Source organism: Carcharhinus amblyrhynchos, chromosome 13 (genome assembly GCF_965287045.1).
Source record: "Carcharhinus amblyrhynchos chromosome 13, sCarAmb.v2.hapA, whole genome shotgun sequence".
NCBI lineage: Eukaryota > Metazoa > Chordata > Chondrichthyes > Carcharhiniformes > Carcharhinidae > Carcharhinus > Carcharhinus amblyrhynchos.
Genome location: NC_137336.1, coordinates 64,822,664 through 64,845,467, shown reverse-complemented (window position 1 = coordinate 64,845,467; position 22,804 = coordinate 64,822,664). Strand labels below are relative to the sequence as shown.

Sequence of the window (22,804 nt, the reverse complement as noted above, 5' to 3'; positions counted from 1 at the left end):
TTTAGTGGTGCAATTATGCACTAAATTCAAGGTGCTCAGATGTAAATGTCCTCTAACCACTGTCATCCCAGACTTATTACATCTCTTTTATGCAGTTTCCTTTGCTTCGAGTTGCAACCCCGCTTCACTTTTCCGGGGGAGGGACGGGGGGAGGGGGGGCTGGAAACTGGTGGGGGTGCTGGCAGCCTCATGATGAATGCTGAAACTGTAACACAATTGTCAAGTCATTTGGTTTTCTGAAGATTTTGATATGATTTAAAATTTAGTAAGTAGTGCAGCATTTTAATTTTCATATGTGCATCATTTAACTGTTGTTTAAATTGCAATTTGAGAAAAGAAAGTGGATATTTTCTCATGGCAATGGGGCATTCTTTCTGTTCTTTGTTATGTTTTATGAATTGTCCTTCCTCACTCCCCCTTGTTCCACTGAGGACATTGACACTGGTGCCCAGTTCTCTGACTTCTCTGCGCTATGCATGGGTCTAAGCACTGAGGGTCAGTGGGATATTGTACTGTTAAAAAGGGTCGGACAGAGTCCAGCCTAATTCTTTCCTCATCCAACATATTGTACCCGTTCTCGTAAGTGCAATGGGACAGCAGGATGGGGATCAAGAGCTTGTTGTAGCCTCCTATAAAGCTTGCTCACAAACCTCTGCCACAGTTAAGTCAGCATTGAGTATGAATCAAATTTGTGATGGCTGTTTGACTTGATGCTGAATACGGCACTAAGCTGTATTAATAGATTTGAACAGATCCTCGTGTTTGTATTCAAGACTGCTTCATTCAGCTTTTCTGATTGTTCATTTTTTTTTAATATAGTGTGTTATTTATGCCACTTAATTCAAAGTATTGGATTATTCCCATTTGCTAGAAAAGAGAGACAACTTTGAATTACCTGGGGTTGATTGCACAGCTTTGAGGAGAGAGAGTATTTCATAATGTTTTGAAATCTCATGTTTAGTTACACAACTGAGTATAAGATACTTGGTTACCTTCATTCTCTTAACTTCCTTACATCATTTCTTTTTAAGCAACAAAACATAACCGAGGGCATCGCTGCAGTTTAATGGATTGTATGTTATGGTACTGAGCACAGGGAGATCCCAAGTTAAATTTCTTATTCAAGCAACACAGCAATGATTTTGCCTCAGCACCTGGGTCAGGCAGGGAAATGCAAGCATCTGAACATCAATCAGCTGTCGTTGTTCATTGTCCATGGCAATGAGCAAGGCAGCTTCAACTGGCCTTAGCTTTTCTTTATGGATGGGTATCACCCTCTGCATGTTCCTCCACCTTGTCACCATTCTTCATGTGTGAGCCTGAACAGAGAGTGAGGTCACAGGGCTATGTGGCTTCGGGGAGCGTCACAGGCCAAGTTGGGTAGGAACCTTGGCTCACTGTGTATCTCTTTATTTATTGCCTTGATTTGAATTCTCATTTCTGGCATCCTGGTGCCATCCTGGTATTCCTTACACTTAACTCAACTAATTTCTTCCTCCTTGTTACAGCTCTGAATGAACCCACCATTGACTATGGCTTCCAGCGGTTGCAGAAGGTTATCCCCAGACATCCGGGTGATCCAGAACGATTGCCAAAGGTTTGCTTTTGAACTATTTCTAAATATTTTAGCTGAGGTCAGTTTGGCACATTACTTCGAATGAACAGGAATACAGAAGCGTTCGTAAGTGATATCGTCAATCCAAACTGTGACAAGTAATGTTCCTCTCTGCTTTTTTGTTGTATTGGTATTGATGAGACGATATATCCTTCTCTTCACTAAAGCATGCTATGTGATAACACACAATAAATACTTGTACTCCTTCGCTTCTGTAGTTCACAATCTCAGGCTGTTCCAAAAGGCTCCACGACTAAGTACATTTTCAAAGTGCAGTCATTGTTGTAATGCAGTAAAACGCAGCTGGTCAATTTGTGTGCAGCAAGTTCCCACAAATGCCACCCGCAATCTTATTGGTGTTGGTTGAGGGGTTAATGTTGAATAGAACACTGAGGAGAAGTTCCCTATTTTTCATCGAAATAGGGCCATAGGATCTCTTATGCCCACCTGAGAGAGGACAGGAGGTTGCCAATGTAGATCCCTTGCTCAAGGGCAGTGCTATAGATATGAGTCCTCCCTGCAGCACCTTCCCTCAAGCGGCCAGATGTGAGCATAAATGGTGAGTTATTAGCAATGGGAGGCCACCTGTTCCCTGTTAACGGGGAGCAGGAGTAAACCCTGCTGGAGTGAACTTGAGACTACTTCAGTTCTGGGCCCGCTAATGCTATGGGAATACTCATTTCCATATTTTAATCAGCTCTATGCTGATTTCCGGCATGGAGCTAGTTATGTCAGAAATCTTGGAGCTGAGACAGTAGAGGCTGAGGCACCCAGCGGGAAGCCTCCAAAATGGCCTCCATTGACATCTCCTGGCCCATTGCACTGCCTCCTTGTGTTCCATTGTTGGATCTTAGAAGCAGTTGCTTCAAACTAGACTTAGTGAAGTTGACCTCTAGGTATCACCTCCAGTGTACTTGGTGAATGTATTGCCGTTCTGAACTCATTAGTGACCCCTCTTGGCAGGATGTCAATACTCCACCCACCCTTAATGGTTCTTAGTTATCCATTCGGGCATCTTGACCCGCTCTGCTAAGTATAGTGAAAAAGAAATGACTTGTATTTCTATTATAGCTTTCTCATGCTCAGGGTATCCCAAGGTGCTTCGTAGCCAAGTAATTACCTTTGTGTGTAAACAGGGCACCCCCAGTGAGTGCACAGCAAGGCTTCACAATGTGGTTATGATCAGGTCATTTGTTTTAGTGATGTTGGGTGGACTATCCGCTAATGCTGCCCCAGTTAACCCTAGCTGTAAGAAATCAATAAAAACTGGATGGCAACTGGGATTTTGTTTTCCCTGTTTTCCCCCTCATCACCTGGGTAGTAACCTGGCACAGCCAATTAACTGTAGAATCCATCCATTTTCTACAAACAGACCAAAAACATAAAAAAGGTGTACTGTACAACAAAGGCACAATCTGTTGTTGGTCACATTACCAACCAGGCAATAGGGAACATTGTTCCCATTGGCTTGAAACAGCTGTGCCTGAAGCCAGCAGTCCAGTTACAGTGAGGCACTGCATTCCAATAAAATGGCACCCTCAGGGCAGAAACATTTGGATCCATGTTGTACTGAAATGACGAAAACAAAGGACTTGCATTTATGTAGCATCTTTCGCAACCCCAGGACTTTCCAAGGTGCTTATAGAAAACAAAGCATTCTTCAAGTGTAGTCACATTTATGAAGCAGAAGTTGACTGGAGCCAAAGTGTGCACAGCAGAATCTCACAAGCCAGAATGTAATCACGATCCATTTGAGTTGGTGGGGGAAGGGGCTATATATTGGGTAGATCGTTGGCAGAAATCCCTTGCTCTTCTTCAAACTAACCCATTGGGAATTAGACATCCACTGTCAGACGGAAGATGGTTTAATGTTGTTTGGAAGACAGAAGCTGTGGCAGTGCAGCACTCCACCGATATTGCAATGAAATATTTGGAAGGTGATTCTGAAGCTTGCACAGATCAGAACAGAAAATGGCAAGAAAATAAATAATTTATTAGATGGCATAATATAACCTGCATCAAAAAAAAACCTCACATTGCTGTGTGCGAGAGGGGAGCCACAGGGGAAATAAGCATTTAAATGTTTTAATTTAAAAACAAGCTAACCCAATTGCCAGCAATGAACTGGGAGGCCTTTGAGTATCTGGGCTTAAACACATCAGGGCCTGTTGTAAGACTGAGCTGTACTCCTGTCCAGAAACCTAGTCCCTAGTGTGCCCGGGATGGATTGCGAATGAATTATGGCCTTAGCTAAAGTTAGCAGTATTCATTTGACAGGAAGCAAATGCAATGAATAGATAGGAGAGAAAAGGGGTCAGTTCATATCAAGCTGACAGACATATTTTACTTGTCAAGTGGTGCATGCAGTGACTGTATGGGCGCAGGGCTGGATAGATTTCCCTCAGATCCCATCGACAAATTTGCATCGTGCCTGCCTTCTTGAAAAAAAATCAGCTGGCAGCCAAGCCTTTGATCCCAGTGTGTTCCTGGGTTTTTATCAGGAGGATGCAGGAGGCTCTCCTATGTTGTGTCAGAAGGTGCCGATTTGATTGCTTACATGGCAGGGGTATCACAGAGCAAATCTGTTCAGAGTGGATAGATTGCACCCAGTGTCGTGACTGTCTTCTCAGCAATCTTTTGATAGGAGACAAAATTCAGTGGAGAAAAAGGCGAACAGCATTTGTGTGTTTTGCTCCTCCAAGCTGCAAAATGCCAGGCAAATTGATCCTCTGGGAGTAGTAAATACACATTACTTTATCTTGTACTTCATGTCCATGGCTTTCATATACCCCTGAGTCCTGATAGAACAACAATAGTTAATAGACTAAAAAGAGTAATTACAAGCATCTTTTCAGCACTTCCAGCTTGACTGACCTGGTGTGACCTTATAATTTTTACCTCAGCTAATCTGGCTGCTACATTTTTGATTCAATTTGCATAGCCTGTGTAGTGTATAGTGATACATGACCTTTTCTTAATGTCACCTGTCAAAGAATTTTACACCGTGTTGTAAAGAAAAGCTTCATTAAAGATTCAAAGACCGATAAGTGGGAGCCATTGCCTAACGTTGGTTTGTGAAGGTCCAAGATGGCAGAGGGATAGGGTGGTGATGGGAGATATTGGCAGGCCAGAGAGGTGGGGCAGTTTTGGTTCGCTGGACGGAATGCCCAATTTACAGGGTCAGAACACACTGACTTAAGGGGCAGTCCAAAGAGTTGGATAAAACTTTGAGGGGATCGAAATTCAGGGATCTACCAAGTTGTCTAGGCCTACTGCTGGTGTTTAACCAAATAAACGCTTGGGTCACACCAAGAGGATTGATAGGTTCCCACAACTTTAGCATCTGTACCCACTTCACCTTTGGCTTGTGGGATTTCTGAGCTGATAAGGAACATTGGAACAAGGAGTAGATTATCCAACCCTGTTCTACCATTTAATTAGACCATGACTGGCCTTTGCTTCATATTCCACGAGGGAGACCTGGGTGGGATGTTCTTTCAGAGAGTCACTGCAGACTCAATGGGCCAAAGGCCTTTTTATGCACTGTAGGGATTCTATGGATTTTATAAGGTTAAGAGATTGATAACCATTTCCCCCCCTTGCCTGCCACACACTATTTCCTTTCATGTACTCCATAATGGAGCCTACTTCTTGTTAAATCAAATTCAAACCAGCGAAATAGCTGCAAATATCTGAATTCTCAAGAGTATCCGCCCCATATGTAGTGTACCTATATTAAGAGGCACAAGTAGCTGAAATGATTAATTACGCATTCTAGTGTTAAACTACCAAGGTGGTAGGATTGGGGGTCATAGGGACATACAGTGCAGAAAAGGCCATTCAGCCCATTGAGTCTGTACCTACAATAACTATCACTTAAGTCACACTAATCACATTTTCCAGCCCTTGTCCTATATCCTTGAATATTATATTTCAAGTGCTCATCCAAATACTTTCTAAACGTTGTAAAATTTCCAGCCTCCATCACCTTCCCAGGCAGTGCAATCCAGCCTCTCACCACTCTGAGTGAATTTTTTTTTCTCAAATTCCCTCTGAATGTCACTCTTGTGATTGACCCCTCCACCAATTGGTATAGTTCTTCCTATTCACCATGTCCACACCCCTCAGAATCTTATACATCTCAATCATGTTCCCCCTCAGTCTTCTCTGCTCTAAAGGAAACAACCTAATCCTATCCAGTTTTTCCTTGTAGCTCAACTTTTCCCTCCAGGCAACATCCTGTTGAATCTCCTCTGAACCCCCTTTAGTGTAGTCACATCCTTGCTATAGAGACATGACCAGAACTGCAAAGGGTACCCCAGTTGTGGCCTAACTAATGCTCTGTACAGCTCCAACATATTCTCCTTGCTCTTATATTCTATGCAATGACTGATAAAAGCATATGCCTTCTTAACTACCCTGTTCACCTGCTCTGCTGACTTCAGGGATCTGTGAATAAGCACCCAAGATCCATCTGCTCCTCTTAGCTTCTCAGTGTCCTGTCATTTATTAAATATTCCTTTGTCTTGTTACTTCTTCCAAAGTGCATCACCTCACATTTATCAGGGTTACATATCATCTGCCGCTGCTGTCCATCTGACTAACTCATCAATATCTTCCTGTAACCTACGACCTTCTTTTTCACTATGCACCACCCTGCCAACCTTGGTGTCATCTGCAAACTTGCTTATCTTTCCCCTTGCCTTATCATCTATATCGTTTATGTGGATAACAAATAATAAGGGACCCAGCACTGAACCTTGTGGTACACCACTAGGCACCGACCTCCAGTCATTTAAACATCTTTCTGACACCATCCATTGTGTCTTATTACTAAGTCAGTTGCGGATCCATCTTGCCAAGTTCCCCTAAATTCCAGGTACTTCAACCTTCTCAATCAATCTCCCATGCGGGACCTTGTCAAACTGCACTTCCCTCATCCACACACTTGATCACTTTTTCAGAAAATTCCATTAAATTTGTTAGGCATGACCTCTCTCTGACAAAGACATGTTGACTATCCATAATCAACCCATGCTTTCCAAGTGGAGATGAATTCTCTCCTTCAGAATTTTCTCTAATAGTCTCCCTATCACTGATATTTGACTCACTGGTCTATAATTCTCTGGTTTACCTCTTGCACCTTTCATGAAAAGTGGAACCAAATTAGCCATCCCCCAGTCCACAGGCACTTGCCCTGTCACCAGAGCAGAATTAAATATTTGTGTCAGAGCCCCTGCAACTTTCTGTTTCACCCTGCACAGCAGCCTGGGATGCAATTCATCCAGGATTGGGGATTTGTTCATTTTTAAGTCCATCAAAGTTTTCAAACCCCTTCATTTCCTATGTCAAACTGCTCAAGGTCCTCAGAGTCCCTTTTCCTGACTTCATAGAATCATAGAATTGCTACTGCGCAGAAGGAGGCCCTTTTGGTCCATTCTGTCCCTGTCCTTTTGTGAGTGAAGACTGATGAGAAGGTTTAATTTAACATCCTTCCAATGTCCTGCAGCTTCGCACACAGGTTGCCCCCTTGGTCTCTAATCCTACTCTTTCCCTGGTTAACCTCTTCCCCTGAATGTAATTATGAAATATCTTCAGATCCTCCCTTATCTTATTCACAAGTCCATTTTCATGCCCTCTTTTGCTCTTCTAATTGCTTTCTGAAATTCCCTTCAGATTCTATAGGAAGTTGCACTTCCTATATTCCTCTAGGGCTACAGCTAAATTGCTCCCTTTGGACTTGCTAAATGCCTTTCTCTTCTTCCTCATCCAGTCCTGAATTGTCCTAGATATCCAGAAGTCCCTGAACTTATTGTTGCTACATTTCCTCCTTTAGATAGCATGTTGAAGTTTACACACCCCATTTCCTTTTTGAAGCCCCTCACCCCCCCGCAACCGTGTCCCCTTGCTCTGCTGTAGAAAATCCTGCAAAGAGCTGTTTCTAGTCAACATCAGTAAGGCTCTGCCTTATTTTTAAAAAATCTGCCTTGTCCCAATTCAAAGCCACCTTTTGCAGGCCATTTTCCTCCTTGTCCGTAACAAATTTGAAACGTACTATGTCGTGATCGCTATCGCTGAAATGCTCTCTCACTGCCACATTGAACACTTCATTCCCCACAACCAGAACCAGAGTCTTAGAGGTTTACAGCATGGAAATTGGTCCTTTGGCCCAATTTGTCCATGCCGCCTCTTTTTTTAGCTACTAAGTAGTTTGCCCGCATTTGGCCCATTACGTCTATACCCATCTTACCCATGTAATTGTCTAAACGCTTTTTAAAAGATAAAATTGCACCAGTTTCTACCACTATCTCCAGTAGCTTGTTCCAGACACTCACCCCCTCTGTGTGAAAGAAATGCCCCTCTGGATCCTTTTGTATCTCTACCCTCTCACCTTAAACCTATGTCATAGAGTCATAGAGGTTTACAGCATGGAAACAGGCCTTTCGGCCCAACTTGTCCATGCCGCCCTTTTTTTCAAAAGCCCCTAAGCTAATCCCAATTGCCCGCATTTGGCCCATATTCCTTTATACCCATTGTACTCATGTTAACTATCTAAGTGCTTTTTAAAAGACAAAATTGTGCCTGCCTCTACTACTACCTCTGGCAGCTTGTTCCAGACACTCACCATCCTCTGTGTGTAGATTCCCCTACCTTTGATAAAAGCTATTGACTATCTAGCTGATCACCTGTGACTCCACTTTCAAGGAGCTAAGCACCTGCACCCCTGGATCTCTTTGTTCTATAACTCTCCCCAATGCCCTACATTACTTACTGAGTAAGTCTTGCCAGGTTCAATCTACCAAAATGCATCACCTCACATTTATCTAAATTAAACTTCATTTGCCATTTGTCAGCCCACTGGCCCAATTGATCAAAATCCCGTTATAATCCTAGATAACCCTTCTTCACTGTCCACTATGCCACCAATCTCGGTGTCATCTGCAAATTTACTAACCATGCCTCCTAAAGTCTCATCCAAATCATTAACATAAATGACAAATAACACTGGACCCAGACTGATCCCTGAGGCACACCACTGGTCACAGGCCTCCAGTTTGAAAAACAACCCTCTATGACCAGTTTCTGTCTTCTGTCATCAAACCAATTTAGTATCCATTTTGCCACCTCACCCTGGATCCCGTGAGATTTAACCTTATGCAATAACCTACCATGCAGTATCTTGTCAAACACCTTGCTAAAGTCCATGAAGACAACATCAACTGCACTGCCCTCATCTACTTTCTTGGTTACCCCTTCAAAAAATTCAATCAAATTAGTGAGATATAATTTTCCACTCACGAAGCACTGACTGTCCCTAATCCGTCCTTACATCTCAAAATGTCTGTAGATCCTGTCTCTCAGAATGCTTTCTATCAACTTACCCACTACAGATGTGAGGCTCACTGGCCTTTAGTTCCCAGAATTTTCCCTGCAGCCCTCTTTAAACAAAGGCACAACATTTGCCACCCTCCAATCTTCAGGCACCTCACCTGCAGCTATCGATGATTCAAATATCTCTGCTAGGGAATCTGCAATTTCCTCCCTAGCCTCCCACAATGTCCTGGAATACATCTCGTCAGGTCCAAGGGATTTATGTACTTTGATGCACTTTAAAGATTTCCAGCACCTCCTTCTCTGCTATATGTACACTCCTGAAGACATCACTATTTATCTCCTCAAGTTCCCTAACATCCATTCTTTTCTAAACAGAAATATTCATTTAGGATCTCACCCATTTCTTGTGGATCGCGTATAGATGATCTTGTTGATTCTTAAGAGGTCTGACTGTTCCCAGCAATTTTAGTTCAAATTTGCCACTTGATATTGCTTCAGATTGTTGCTACTGTGAATTACTGAAGTTAATGGCGTATCTTCTGGAAAAGGTGGCAGGGTTCCTGCTGGTTGCATTTGTCAGCCTGAATGGTGAAACTGAGTTATGCAGGTGAAAAAAAGGAACATTTGTTCCTTAGGATCTCCCAAATGTTTATCCATCAATGATTGTCACTATGTTTAAGTTGATGAGAAGCTCTGGCATTTTCTATTACATTTTCTATTAATTGTCAGGTAGCTGATTCTCTGCTGTCCCCACCTCCATCAACCATAGAATCAAAGAATCATACAGTGCAGAAGGAGGCCATTTGGCCTGTCAAGCCTGCACTGACCATAATCTCATCCAGGCTCTATCCCTACAACCCTATGCATTTACCTTAGTTAATCCCTTTGACACTAAGGGATAATTTAGCATGGCCAATCCACCTAACCAGCACATCTTTGGACTGTGGGAGGAGACCGGAGCACCTGGAGGAAACCCATGTAGACATGAGAATGTGCAAACTCCACACAGACATTGGCTGGAGGCTGGGGTAACCTTATTGTGTGGTTTCTTCACAAGCAGAGCTGCCAATCAGCAATCATCATCTGCCATCACAACCCAACACGAGTAAAATTAAAATGTAAAAATATGGGAGCTTTGCTCCTATATACACAAGCTTAATCATTCACAAAAAGTCTTGCTTGACATAGCCTTTTCCAAAGCGCCACCCCATTGCATAGCTCCTTCTGTTACCTGCACGGTATCATTGATCATGGCCAATAAAGGAAATTCATGCATCTTTTGTATTTTTGTACTGTACTTGTCTTCATTCCTGTATCTAGGTATTAATGCACCAAAATGATAAACACTCCATTATTTACCCAGGGGAAGGGGAGGGATACAAACATTGTAGTGATGGTAACGGCTTGATGTGGGAATGACGTTAATTATTGTAGTTCGTAGCCTAATCTCATTGTCACAACATGTGTGTGTGTATATATATATATATATATATATATTGCAGCCAGTGTGTTTTCCTTTTATTTGTATATTTATATCGAACTATATTTCACTACATATGTACAGTTACATCTAAATGGAAATACGAAGTAACAAAAAAATGCTGGAAGCACTCAGCAGGCCAAGTAACATTTGTGAACAGTCAATGATTTTTCATCAGAGCTAATTACATTGAAAGGTCATCAAACTTAAATATCAACTCTTTTTCTCCACAGATGCTGCATGATCTGCTGAGTATTTCCTGCATTTTCTATAATTAATATTTCCTGTTTTATTTTGATTTTGATCTAAGGGGAACAGTGAAACAGTGTGTAATAACATGTCTGTCAGTCGAGCTGCATGTGATTATTGAGCCAAACTTTACAAGGGAGTTCAACTGACGTTAGCAGAGTCACAATCATTACTGCAAGAACTTTGAACATTCATGTCACTTTGACTTTGCATATTAATCCAGCTCCCTCCCTGTCACTGCTGGGCAAATCTCCAAACTAATTCCCCTGATGTCATTAGCGCCAACTGATTAAACAAAATATATTGCTGAGTAAAACAGAGAAACGGCTAAAGTAAAGAGCAGGTTAGCATCAACTGATATTACTTTATAAGAGACTTTTGACAGCAGTCCTTTTGGTGATATCTTTCCATTACATGCAGATATGATATCATTATGGGACATTAGGAATGGAGGCACACTGTCTGAATGCCAAACTCTCAATAATGCTTCATCATAAGGATTCCCAAATTCAATTTTTTCCCACTTCCACTAGTTATTTTGGGCTGATTTGAGCCATTGAATGATTGCTTAGCGCAGTCACTTTCTCGAAGTTATTGCTGTAAACCTTGAACTGACAATCATTAATAATTACGTGGAATTGTAACCTTAGTGATATATGTGTATATATATAGATATATAATTTAGCTGTAATATATACTAATTAACAATATAATGTACAAAATTATACATATATGTTTATGCACATATTTTATATGTACATATACACACATGCATATATACATATATACACTTGCGCATATGTACATCCACATACATTTGATTTATTATTGTCATACTGGGATACAATGAAAAATATTATTTTACACATTATGCACACATACACGCACATATACATAAAGACACATTACACACATATATTTACACAGGGCTGGGATTTGTTACATATTACGGGTTCAACCTGGTTTATTAAACCATTCAGAACTTATACATTGTCCAAATTGTTAATTTGCGAACAAAAGTAATTCAATACAGAAGGAGATTTGGGAATCTCTCAATGGACCTTTGAATTTTATTTGTAAAGTCTAATTTATTATAAGAACATAAGAAATAAGAACATAAGAAATAGGAGCAGGAGTAGGCCATCCAGCCCTTCGAGCCTGCCCCGCCATTCAATAAGATCATGGCTGATCTGTCGCTGCTCAGTTCCGCTTTCCCGCCCTCTCCCCATAACCCTTAATCCCCTCTCCTATCAAAAACCCATCAACCCGCGTCATCAAAATGGATCAGAAATGGGAAAATTGGAGAGGACGCTGACAGCTTCAAAGGCAGCTTTCCCCAACCTACTGTTCAGTACATAGCTAAAAGAAATGAAGTGGCAGCTCCCAAGAGATCATGCTGGCAGGGTGGGCACAGCATTGGGGCCTCCCTTTTTTAAAGACCAACCCGATATGGAAAATAGAAACTCCCCCCACCTAACTCACCCCCTCTCACTGTAAGCGGCAGTGCCAGGTGGGAGTGTCAGGGATGGACCATGGAGCAGTGCCTAGAGGCAATGCCAGGGCAGTGTCAGCTGGCAGTGTCGGGGGTAGACTATGGGGAGGTGCCTAGAGGCAATGCCAGGACAGTCCAGGCTACTGGCTAGAAATCAACCTCTTCCCCCCTGGGGGAATGTACTAACCTGCATGCTCCGGCAGATTCTGTTTGCCAGGTGCACATTGTGGGGGACTTGTCATGATTCACACCAATGTGAATGGACAGTCTAATGGGGGGAATTTATTGTAATCAAATACAAATTCTGACCTTCAACATTGGGATTCCTGTTACATCATTGGCTGGAGTGCAGGGACGATTGGAACAGAAAATCCCACCAGCATAAACTGTGTTTTGGGATGATCGCAGGATTTCCCGCTCCCACTATTGATCTTGTCCCAGAAAATGGGAGTGCAAAATCCTGCCAGGGTCTTTATTTCACATGGTTGTTCAGGCTGAAGGATGCAAGACTTTTAGCCACCCCAAAATCAGGCCCTATTGTCCCTAGGTAAGGCCATTTTTGTCAGGAAAGCTGCTTTAACATACAGTTACAAAGAATTGATAAGCGCAGGATACAGCCCTTCAGCCCAACTGGTGTGTTCCAACATTTTATTCCCCACATGAACCTCATCCCACCCCTCTTCATCCAAACTGGCAGCTTAAACTTTTATTCCTTTCTCCCTTCTGTGATGTAGTTTCCCCTTAAATGCAGTTACGTGTTTCACTTCACCTATTCATTGCGGTAGAACCTCGTAGATTCACCGATGTTACTTTCTGACCTTTGTTCATCTTGTGTAGACTTAGTTGGGACCTTTGTCACCTTGGCACAATTCCACTGCCTTGTTTATCAGTTAATTCCAGAGCTCTCATTCCTGATCACGGGCATTAGGTGTTCTTGTCGAGGTTTCTTGATTTAGAGAAAGCAATTAATTCCAATTGCCCAGTGAATCAGAGATCAAAAAATGACTCAGACAAAGATGGCAGGGCCAGCAAAGAAAAGCACCTTCATTTAGTGCAAATTAAGAGTTAGAATGCATTGGTTTCCTCCGGGTGCTCCAGTTTTCTCTTGCATTCTGAAAGACGTGCTAATTAGGTGCATTGGCTGTGCTAAATTCTCCCACAGTGTACCCGAACAGGCGCCAGAGTGTGGCGACGAGGGGATTTTCACAGTAATTTCATTGTTGTCTTGGTGTAAGCCTACTTGTGACACTAATAAATAAACTTTAAAAGAATGGAGACAGTTTGAAAGAGGGTGAGTGAACGGAACAGCTGTTTAGCCTGCAACATACACATTTTAGTAGTATAAATAAAGTTAAAGTTTATTTATTAGTCACAAGTAAGGCTTACATTAACACTGCAGTGAAGTTACTGTGAAATTCCCCTAAGGACATCTATTGGATTGCAAGAATTCAGAGCTCCATATCAGAACTAACTTTTTAACACCAAGGATAGTGGAAATCCTGATTCCTCTTCATTTGCAGCTTTGCAGACTGAGACCGATAAGAGTTTTGTTAGCTAGAGGTATCAAGAGATACGGAATACAGGTAAGTAAAATTCAGGTACAGATCAGCCGTGATCTGATTGACAATGTGGAGTGAACGGCTTTCTCCTGTTTCTATGGTTCTGTGTAAAAGATGCAGTTACAGTTAATTAATGTACAGTTTTATTTTACCTTACTGGGGTCTGCAGTTCAATCTCTTTGTGTCAGTAATATATTAAAAAGCTGACTTTGAACAGTTTGGTTTCTTTTGGTGCAGACAGCAGATTTTGGAGCAATAGTAAAGAGTGCTTTGCCATATTGCCAACAATTAAGTGTGCTTTGTGAAGATTAAACTTCCAAGTAACCCTATGCTGCCTCAAAAGACTTTTCATAATTGAACAGCTATGTCCCGTCCCGCAATTGAATCATTCCCTTTTCTCACTCTCTCTATTTCAACCCCCTCACCATATGGCACCCAATAAAATATGCTGAGGCTCCATATGGGGACTCGGAAATGTGACCTGTATCCATTTTGATGGACAGATGAGAGGTTTGCTTCTCTCCTGAAGCTTAATTTGGGAGTGTCAGCTGCTGGCACCGTGTAGTTATGGCAACTGCGCTCCCGTAACATATTCCGGCCTTCCTAATTTCTGTGTCAACCACATTTAAACATCAGCGTGACAGGAACGACACCAGCATTGTGTGGCTCCATAAGTGACGATGTCTGATGCAATTAAACCTCCCTCCAGCTTTAGCTGAAGTGATTGTTTGCCGTCTCACTCCAGAAGATCACTTTTAGCTTCTGTTTTTGGAATATTTTACAATGATAATGATTCAAGTACACCATGAATATCAACAGTGACAGTGTGTGTAACTGGAGCAGCAAGGGCCCAATGCGTAATTACTCTTAAAACGTAGATTAGGGTAACCTTTTCATCCACCAGACCTGCTCCTATTGTCTTCTGTGACTGTTGTTGAGGGTGTGAATCGCACCTATTCACTTAGAGTCATCACTTGCAATTTGGCAAAATGCTTGGCAATTGCGCTGTGTTACTTTCCATTGTTGTTTTATTATTATATCCGTAGTCTACATAAGCAAAGAGAAACGAGGAGATAAAAAGGAAGATATTCCAATATAATGCTTGGCTGCTCGCTACTAATTGTTTGTAAGTGGGGAAAATGTTATGGAGGCAAATTAGAGGAGCATTACCAGCAACTGTGTGAGGAGCTGGGCACCAGTCAAAGCTCATTACCAGAGGCACGTGTAACATGTATATCAGCGGAGCTACATTCAGCAGCTTCTTTGCTGAAAGGCAAATCTCTATCTGTCTGTCTCAGTCTCGCTCGCTCTCTTTCATTCTCTCATTCATGCTCTCTCTTGCTCTCTTTCTCTTCACTCCCTTTCTCTCTCTCTTGCTCTCTCATTCATGCTCGCTCTCTCTTGCTCTTCCTCTCCCTCTTGCTCTCTTTCTCCCCCCTTGCTCTCTCTCTTCCCCTCTCACTCTCTCGTTCTCTCATTCATGCTGTCCGTTGCTCTATTTCTCTCACTCCCTTTCTCTCTCTCTTGATCTCTCATTCATGCTTGCTCTTTCTTTCACTCCCTCTTGCTCTCATTTTCCTTCTTGCGCTCTCTCTCTCTCCCTTCCCCCACCCCCCCCCCCCTTTTGCTCTCTCTTCTCCCTCTTGCTCTCTCCCTTTCACCCTGTCACTCTCTCTCTCCTACTTGCTCTCGCTCCCTCCCACTCACTCTTGCTCTCTCCCGCTCTCGTTTTATCTCTTGCTCCCTCTTGGGTCTGTCTTGCTTCCTCTTTCACTCTCTTTCTCTCACACCCTCTTGCTCCCTCTCGCGCTCTCTCTCTCCCCTATCTGTCTTTTACATGACTCTGCTCTCTACCTTTCTCTTGCTCTCTCAGGTTCTCTCTTGCTCTCTCCGTCGCACCCTCTCATTCCCTTGCTCCCTCTTGCTTTTTCTCTCTCTCCTTTCTTTCTGTCTTTTACAGACTCTGCTTGCTCCCTCTTTCTCTTGCTGTCATGCTCTCTGTCTTTTTTGTTCAACTCTCGCTCCCTCTCGGTTCTCTTTCTCGCTCCCTCTCGGTTCTCTTTCTCGCTCCCTCTCTCTCGTTCTCTCTTTGAACTTAATATGTGCCTCTTGATGGCACAATATCCTGTTGATGGCCAGTCTCTTGAACACTTGTGACATATTACCCCGACCATAGCCAGGACCAATCCCATTCTCCTCTTCCCAATGTATAGGGCAGTGTTCCCAAACTTTATTCCACTGTCACTCCATTTTGAAGCCCAACATGACCCACAGTTTGAGAAGCCCTGTTCTAAGGTATGTGCTTCTCATTAGATGGCAAGCTACCAGGGCTGACATTCCTTATTAACTCTCTGTAGTCAATGAACACTGAGGCGAATGCCCTCTGTGTCCTCCCCCCTCCCCCTCAACATTTCCCTTGGCTGGGCTCAGCTGACTCAGTGCAGACAGGGTATTGACCCCATGACCCTTTGTTCAGTCCTTAATGCAAACTTATCAAGAATTGATGTTCCACTTCCTTCAATTTGAGTGACAGAGGCTCTCTCGATCTCTAGTTCTATAGTGATTTTTGCCCAGAGTAAAAGCTGTGGATGTCAGTAAATTAAGCTGGGTGATTTGGTGCTTCTGTGTTAAAGCTATGGAGGTTTAAGTCTTATCTCTGGTGTGCAAGGCCAGCGGTCCACTTGCTGACTCGGATTATCAGAGGCTGATAAGGCAGCACAGTTGTTCAGTTCCAAGAGCAGCTACATAAGAGTATGTGTGCTATTGGATGATGCCTCTTGAACAGCCACCAGCCCCTATTGGATGGCACCCCCCCCCCCCCCCCATTCCTTGACTTAGAGCATTTCAACACAGAAAGAGGCCATTCATCCCATCGTGCCTGTGTCATGTTTCTTCGGCATTTAGCCACAATCACTGAAAAATGTTGACTATCCCAGAATTCACGACAGATAAGTCACCCCAGTAAGAAAAAGCAGCTGGAAATATCTGCACGCTCCTTCAGCCCGTGAAAAACAACAAAGAAACACAAAAACAACAAAAGGGGCAGGAAGACACACAATAGATTCTCAGACACATTAATGTCAATTGCTCTTCAGGTACGTCAGGTTCATGACCAAAGGGCTTTCGCTGAGATTTGTCCAGCATCTGGAGCACTGGGTAACTGTCTGAATGGATCTTCAACAGCTCTGCACAATGGACAACCCCCCAAGGCCAGATACCGTATGGGGAATGATGTGAAATAAGCGAAGGAAAGACAGCTTTGTATTTATGCAGCAACATTTGACACCTCAGGACATCCTAAAGGTGTTCAACAGCCTAAAGGAGCATAGGAACAGGAGTAGGTCATTCAGCCCATCAGGCCTGCTCAACCATTTAATACAATCATGGCTGACTGGACACTTCAATCACTCATTATTCCCATAACCCTTTACCTTATTGTTAATCAGAAATCTATCAATCTCTATTTTAAACACATTCAGCAACTGAGCTTCCACACACAGACCTTTGGTCTAGGGGATTCAAAAGATTCACAATCCTCTGTGCAAAGAAATTTCTCCTCATCTTGGTCCTAAGTGGCTTCCCCCTTATTTGGAAATTATGTCCCTGGAGCCTAAGCACACGAGTGAAGCTGGCTTCCAACTGCTCGGGGCACCATTGTGCGGGGCGTCCCAATCTCTCAGTGAACTTGGAGAGCCCCCCCTCGCCATCACAGACATCAGAAACCACTGCTATCATTGGCAGGTTCTCCCCACTACAACACAGGCCATCAACATCAGGGCATCAGGATCCTCCCAGTGAATCTCCTGGTAGACCTCCTACCTTCCCCGCCCCCTGCAACTGAGCCTCCCTCTTACAGACACTCCCACGCAGAGCCTACTTTGCAGAGCATCTCCCTGCAAAAGCTCCCTGTGGAAGCCCTCCCGTCAATGCGCATAGCCCCACTCCCACTTAGCCACATGTCCCTGGCACTGCTACTGGCCCAACTGAGCACAGCCAGGGTGCCAAATGAACACTGCCATGGTGCCAGGTGGGCACTTCCACGCTGGCACTGCCAGGCTAGCACTGATCAGCTGTGCCCCTGACCATCCAGGGCTTCAAAGGCCTCCGATTCTCTCAATGTGGCCATGGCACTTGGTCTCCGCAGATGGAGACCAGCAATGATTCATGCTGGTGTGAAGATTCTGGGAGGCCAGAAGATGCCATCCCAATCGCGGTCATGGAAAGTATATTCAATCTCATGCAGATAGTCAATTTTGTTGGCAAAGCTGGGCTGAAGATTGTGTGTGAGGCCAAACTGGTTTTCTCTTGGCACAAAATGGATTTTTGGCTTCGCACAATCTTACCAGTTGGCACACCAAGCCCACCCATAATGTGGGCTGGTCTGCATTCTAACTTGCCCCACCTAACAAAAATGGGGCAGTAGTGGGAGTTAAAATCACCTCGCTTCTGCCTTGCTCCCTTGAGCTCTTTTGTGAAACATTCCAGGCACATGTTGAATCAACCAGGAAATTCCTCGCACTCATTGTCCCTAATTCCATCTTTGTAACAGCACCCGACGTTACCCCTGTCTCAGCTTATCTACTGCTGAAACTCTCATCTTACCATTTTGTTCACCTCTACACCTGGTTATTCTAACTCACTCCTGGCTAGTTTCCCACTTTCTAGCCTCCAGCAGCTTCAGATCATCCGACACTTTACTGTCCATGTCAGAACAAGTCCTGTTCCCCTTTCGCCCCTATCCTTGTTGGCTTACACTGGTTCCCGGTCAAGCAAATGACTTTAACATTCTCATTCACATCTTCAGACCTTTCTGTGGCCTCATGCTTCCCTATCTCTGAATCGCCTCCAGCCCCACAACCCTCGAGATGTCTGTGCTTTCTCTAATTCTGGGCCCTCGTGCATTCTCAATTTCAATTGCTCTAGTGATTGCCTCAGCCCCAACTTCTGGAATTCCTTTGATGCACCTTTCTGCCTCGCTATCTCACTTTCCACCTTTAAGATGCTCTTCAGAATACGAGAAACCCTGCAGTGCAGAAGGAGGCTATTCGGCCCATCGAGTCTGCACCGACCACAATCCCATCCAGGCCCTATCCACATAACTCCATGCATTTAACCTAGCTAGTTCCTAAGGGTCAGTTTAGCATGGCCAATCCACCTAACCCGCACATCTTTGGACTGTGGGAGGAAACCGGAGCACCCAGAGGAAACCCACACAGACATGGGGAGAATGTGCAAATTCCACACAGAAAATGAACCTGGTGCTGTGAAGCAGCAGTGCTAACCATTTTGTCACCATGCTGCCCCAAAATTTAAAAGTCTTTAAAATATACCTCTTTGATGAAGCATTTAGCCATCTGACCTGATATCTCCTATGTACCTGGAAGTGGGGTGGGGTAATGCATTGTCTTATAAAGCTCCTGAGAAACATCTTAGAGTACCTTATTACATAAAAGGTGCTATATAAATATAAGTTGTTGTTGTCCCAGTTCTTTGAGGAAGAAGAACCATTGGACCAAAGAACAGAAAGGCCATGGGACCTGCTTCCCAGTGGGAGAGGATGGAGAGAACTGCTGATTAAGACAATATCCCTGGACCCTGCTGGAGAGGCAAAGGTTAATCTAAACACTCCTTTGCTTCTTGGTTCCTCACTGTCCTTTCGAAATGTTCATGAATATAATTTGAAATATATTTTTAGAAGGAGTTAATCATGTGGTTTTTGTGGATATGCGGTGCATTAATCAATGGTTTAATACATGCCGAGGTGACTGGGCACATTTTGTAGTTTTCATAATGTTACAAGCTCCAGCTAACCTACTTTGCCACATTTCTCTCTCTCTCCTTGCCTTGACTTATGGAGTTTTGCAACCCATTATATTGAAATATATTTCCTTCAACTGTTTCCAGCCAGCTTAGCCTGGCCAGGAAACAGCTTCTACACCACAGTGTCAGCACCCATCAAATCTGCACCGACTCTCTGACAGAGTGTCTTACCCAGGCCCTATCCCCATAACCCCATTTATTTAACCCACTAATTCCCCCTAACCTACATATCTTGGGACACTAAGAGGTAATCTAGCATGGCCAATCCATCTAACCTGTACACCTTTGTGGTTTGTGGGGGCAGCACAATGGCACAGAGGTTAGCATTGCTGTCTCACAGCGCCAGGGACCCAGGTTTGATTCCTGGCACTGTCTGTGTGGAGTCTGCATATTCTCCCCCTGTCTGCCTGGGTTTCCTCCAGGTGCTCTGGTTTCCCCCCACAGTCTGAAAGACGTATTGGTTAAGCGCATTGACACGAGCAGGCGCCGGATTGTGGTGACTAGGCAAATTTCACAGTAACTTCATTGCAGTGTTAATATAAGCCTTACTTGTGAAGAATGAATGTCCTTTATTTTACTTTATCTTTGGACTGCGGGATTCTTATGGGTTCCTAAAGAAATGAAAGGGTAATGAGGAGTGGACATTAAATACTGACCCTGCAGAAGATGCCCACATCCCAAGAGGGAATTTTTAAAAAGGTGATAAGGAAGTAGAGGGGAATTAATTTTCCCTTAAATAGTCACATTTCTAATGGAGTAGAGGGGACAAGAGACCATGGGGCTCGATTTTATGCCCCCTGCCTCCCTCACGCTTGCTTTGCGGTGGCAGAAGCAGCTTCCATTGGCAGGACCACCGCCGTCAACAGTGTTTCCCTGTGGATCACACCCTCTGCCAGCAGGTAACCCATGGTGAGGAAGGGAGGGAAGGCAGCGGGTTGCTGTCGGCAGGATGGGAAGATCTCCCCAGAAAGACTGGCCAGATAATCCTGGTAAGAAGTCTCACAACACTAGGTTAAAGTCCAACAGGTTTATTTGGTAGCAAAAGCCACTAGCTTTCGGAGAGCTTGCTGCTCCTTCATCAGGTGAGTCCTTCATAAGTCAGGACGAGAGAGAGAGAGAAATGGGGCAAAGTAGGGTAGCTGGAGCTTGACTCACCTGATGAAGGAGCAGCGCTTCGAAAGCTCGTGGCTTTTGCTATCAAATAAACTTGTTGGACTTTAACCTGGTGTTGTGAGACTTCTTACTTGTTTACCCCAGTTCAATGCGGGCATCTCCACAGCACAGATAATTCTGCCCATGGCACGTAAACGTACAGGTCAGTGTGTAAATAAGGCCATAAAAGAGCAAATTGAATCCTTGGTTTGTAATGAAAGGCATGGAACAGCAAAGGCAAGACGTTGTTACACTTGTACAAGATTTCAGCTCTGCCTGAGTATTCTATAGAGTTCTGGAACGCCATGTTGATTGGTTTTATTTAAATCAATGAAAAAGGTATACTTTAAACATATCCTCAATTTACCAGGGATAAGGGGGTGACAATTAAGAAGTTGGACCCTTTTCACTGGAGCTAAAGATTGAGGCCTCTTTCCATTTATAATGATATGGAAAGAGGAAATATGAATTTTGGGAACACCTTTTCAGGCCTCAGGGCATGCCAAGCGCTTGACAGCCTAGCAGGTGTTTTTGAAGTGTCCACTGTTGTAGTGAAGCAAACAAGGCAGCCGAATTGTGTACAGCAAGCTTCCACTAATAGCGATGAGCTTATGACACAATCATCCATTTTTGTGATATTGGCTTAGTGATAGGTTGCCCAGATTTTTGGGAGAACTTTGTTGCTGTGTGTGGATGTTAAAGGACTGAGTGGCATTTAAGAGTCAACCACAGTGCTATGGGTCTGGAGTCACACGTGGGCCAGACTAGGTAAAGATGGCAAATTTCCTAAGGATATTAGTGAACCAGATAGGCTGTTGTGACAAATGACAATGGCTTCACTATCATCTGGGCAGCATGGTGGCACTGCTGCCTTATGGCTCCAGAGACCCGGGTTCAATTCCGGCCTCAGGTCACTGTCTGTGTGGAGTTTGCATATTCTTTCCGTGTCTGTGTGGGTTTCTTCCGGGTGCTCCGGTTTCCTCCAACAGTCCAAAGATGTGTGGGTTAGGTTGATTAACCATGCTAAATTGCCCCTTGTGTCAGGGGGATTAGCAGGGTAAATATGTGGGGTTACAGGGCCTGGATGGGATTGTGTTCGGTGCAGACTCAATGGGCCAAATAGTCTCCTTCTGCACTGTATGGATTCGATGATCGTTAGACTTTTAATTCCAAATTTTTACTGAATTCCCATTTCACCGTGTGGTGAAGTAGGATTTGAACCTGATCCCAGAGCATTACCCTGGGTCACTGGATTACTATTCCAGCGATAATACCACTAAGCCACTGACTCCCCAGATGGTGAGTTTGGAGGCAGAATGGGTATGTACTGGGACCCTGCCTCCATCTGAATTAAATTCTGTGTGGGAAGGCCATGGTCAGCTTTCCTGTAACATTGCCTATTGTGGTCCTTATGTGGTTAATTAATGACTACTTAAGGGCCTCATCCTGCCACCATTGGTACATACCCAGTGGAGGTATGCTTGTTGCCGTTTGGGTTGCATGGTAACTAAAAAATGCAGCCGGCTTGTCACCTCCTGAGGAGGCTTCCTTGATCAAAGGCACTCAGTGCCTAATAAAGGAACTGGGCATTGGGAAGGGGGAGGAGCTGCTGAAAATTTAACCCCTGTCCTTGTCGCCAAACCCCTTTCACCTCACTTCCTGTGGCTCCCCACCTTGTGAACCCCAACCCTCTCCACATTGCTCATCTGTGGCCTGGGTCCCTCCCCGATCCTGGGTCTCCTGTAGGAGTTTGCCTTGCTGTAACCAGGGCTTCTGTAGTAACACTGCCAAGCACAAGGGCTGCCAGCCTCTGATTGGCCGGCAGTAGGTGAGACCTCTACAGCAGGGTCTTGATTCCAGGGGAAGGCCTCAGCACTGCTAGATTGGACTGTGGTTTGACAGGCCTTCTGGAAAAAAGACAGCATGGGCCTCGCATTGGCTCTCCAGCCAGCAGGCATCAATCCTAATGCCTCAGTGAAATTCTACCCATACCCAAATAAACCTGTTGGACTTTAACCTGGTGTTGTGAGATTTCTTACTTTGTTTACTCCAGCAACACTGGCATCTCCACATCACAGATATACACCCATAGTGGGGGATTT

The 22,804-nt window shown here is 44.0% G+C and overlaps 1 protein-coding gene across 3 annotated transcripts in view; it reads left to right on the top strand.

Annotated features, from left to right (window-relative positions):
- ebf1a (EBF transcription factor 1a) overlaps positions 1 to 22,804 on the top strand; it is a 424,634-nt gene that overhangs the window by 353,508 nt on the left and 48,322 nt on the right. For all 3 annotated transcript variants that reach the window (XM_080201776.1, XM_080201777.1, XM_080201775.1), the window contains exon 11: positions 1,509 to 1,597. In XM_080201776.1, the coding sequence (XP_080057902.1) occupies positions 1,509 to 1,597 (89 nt within the window). The remainder of the gene's footprint in view (positions 1 to 1,508; positions 1,598 to 22,804) is intronic.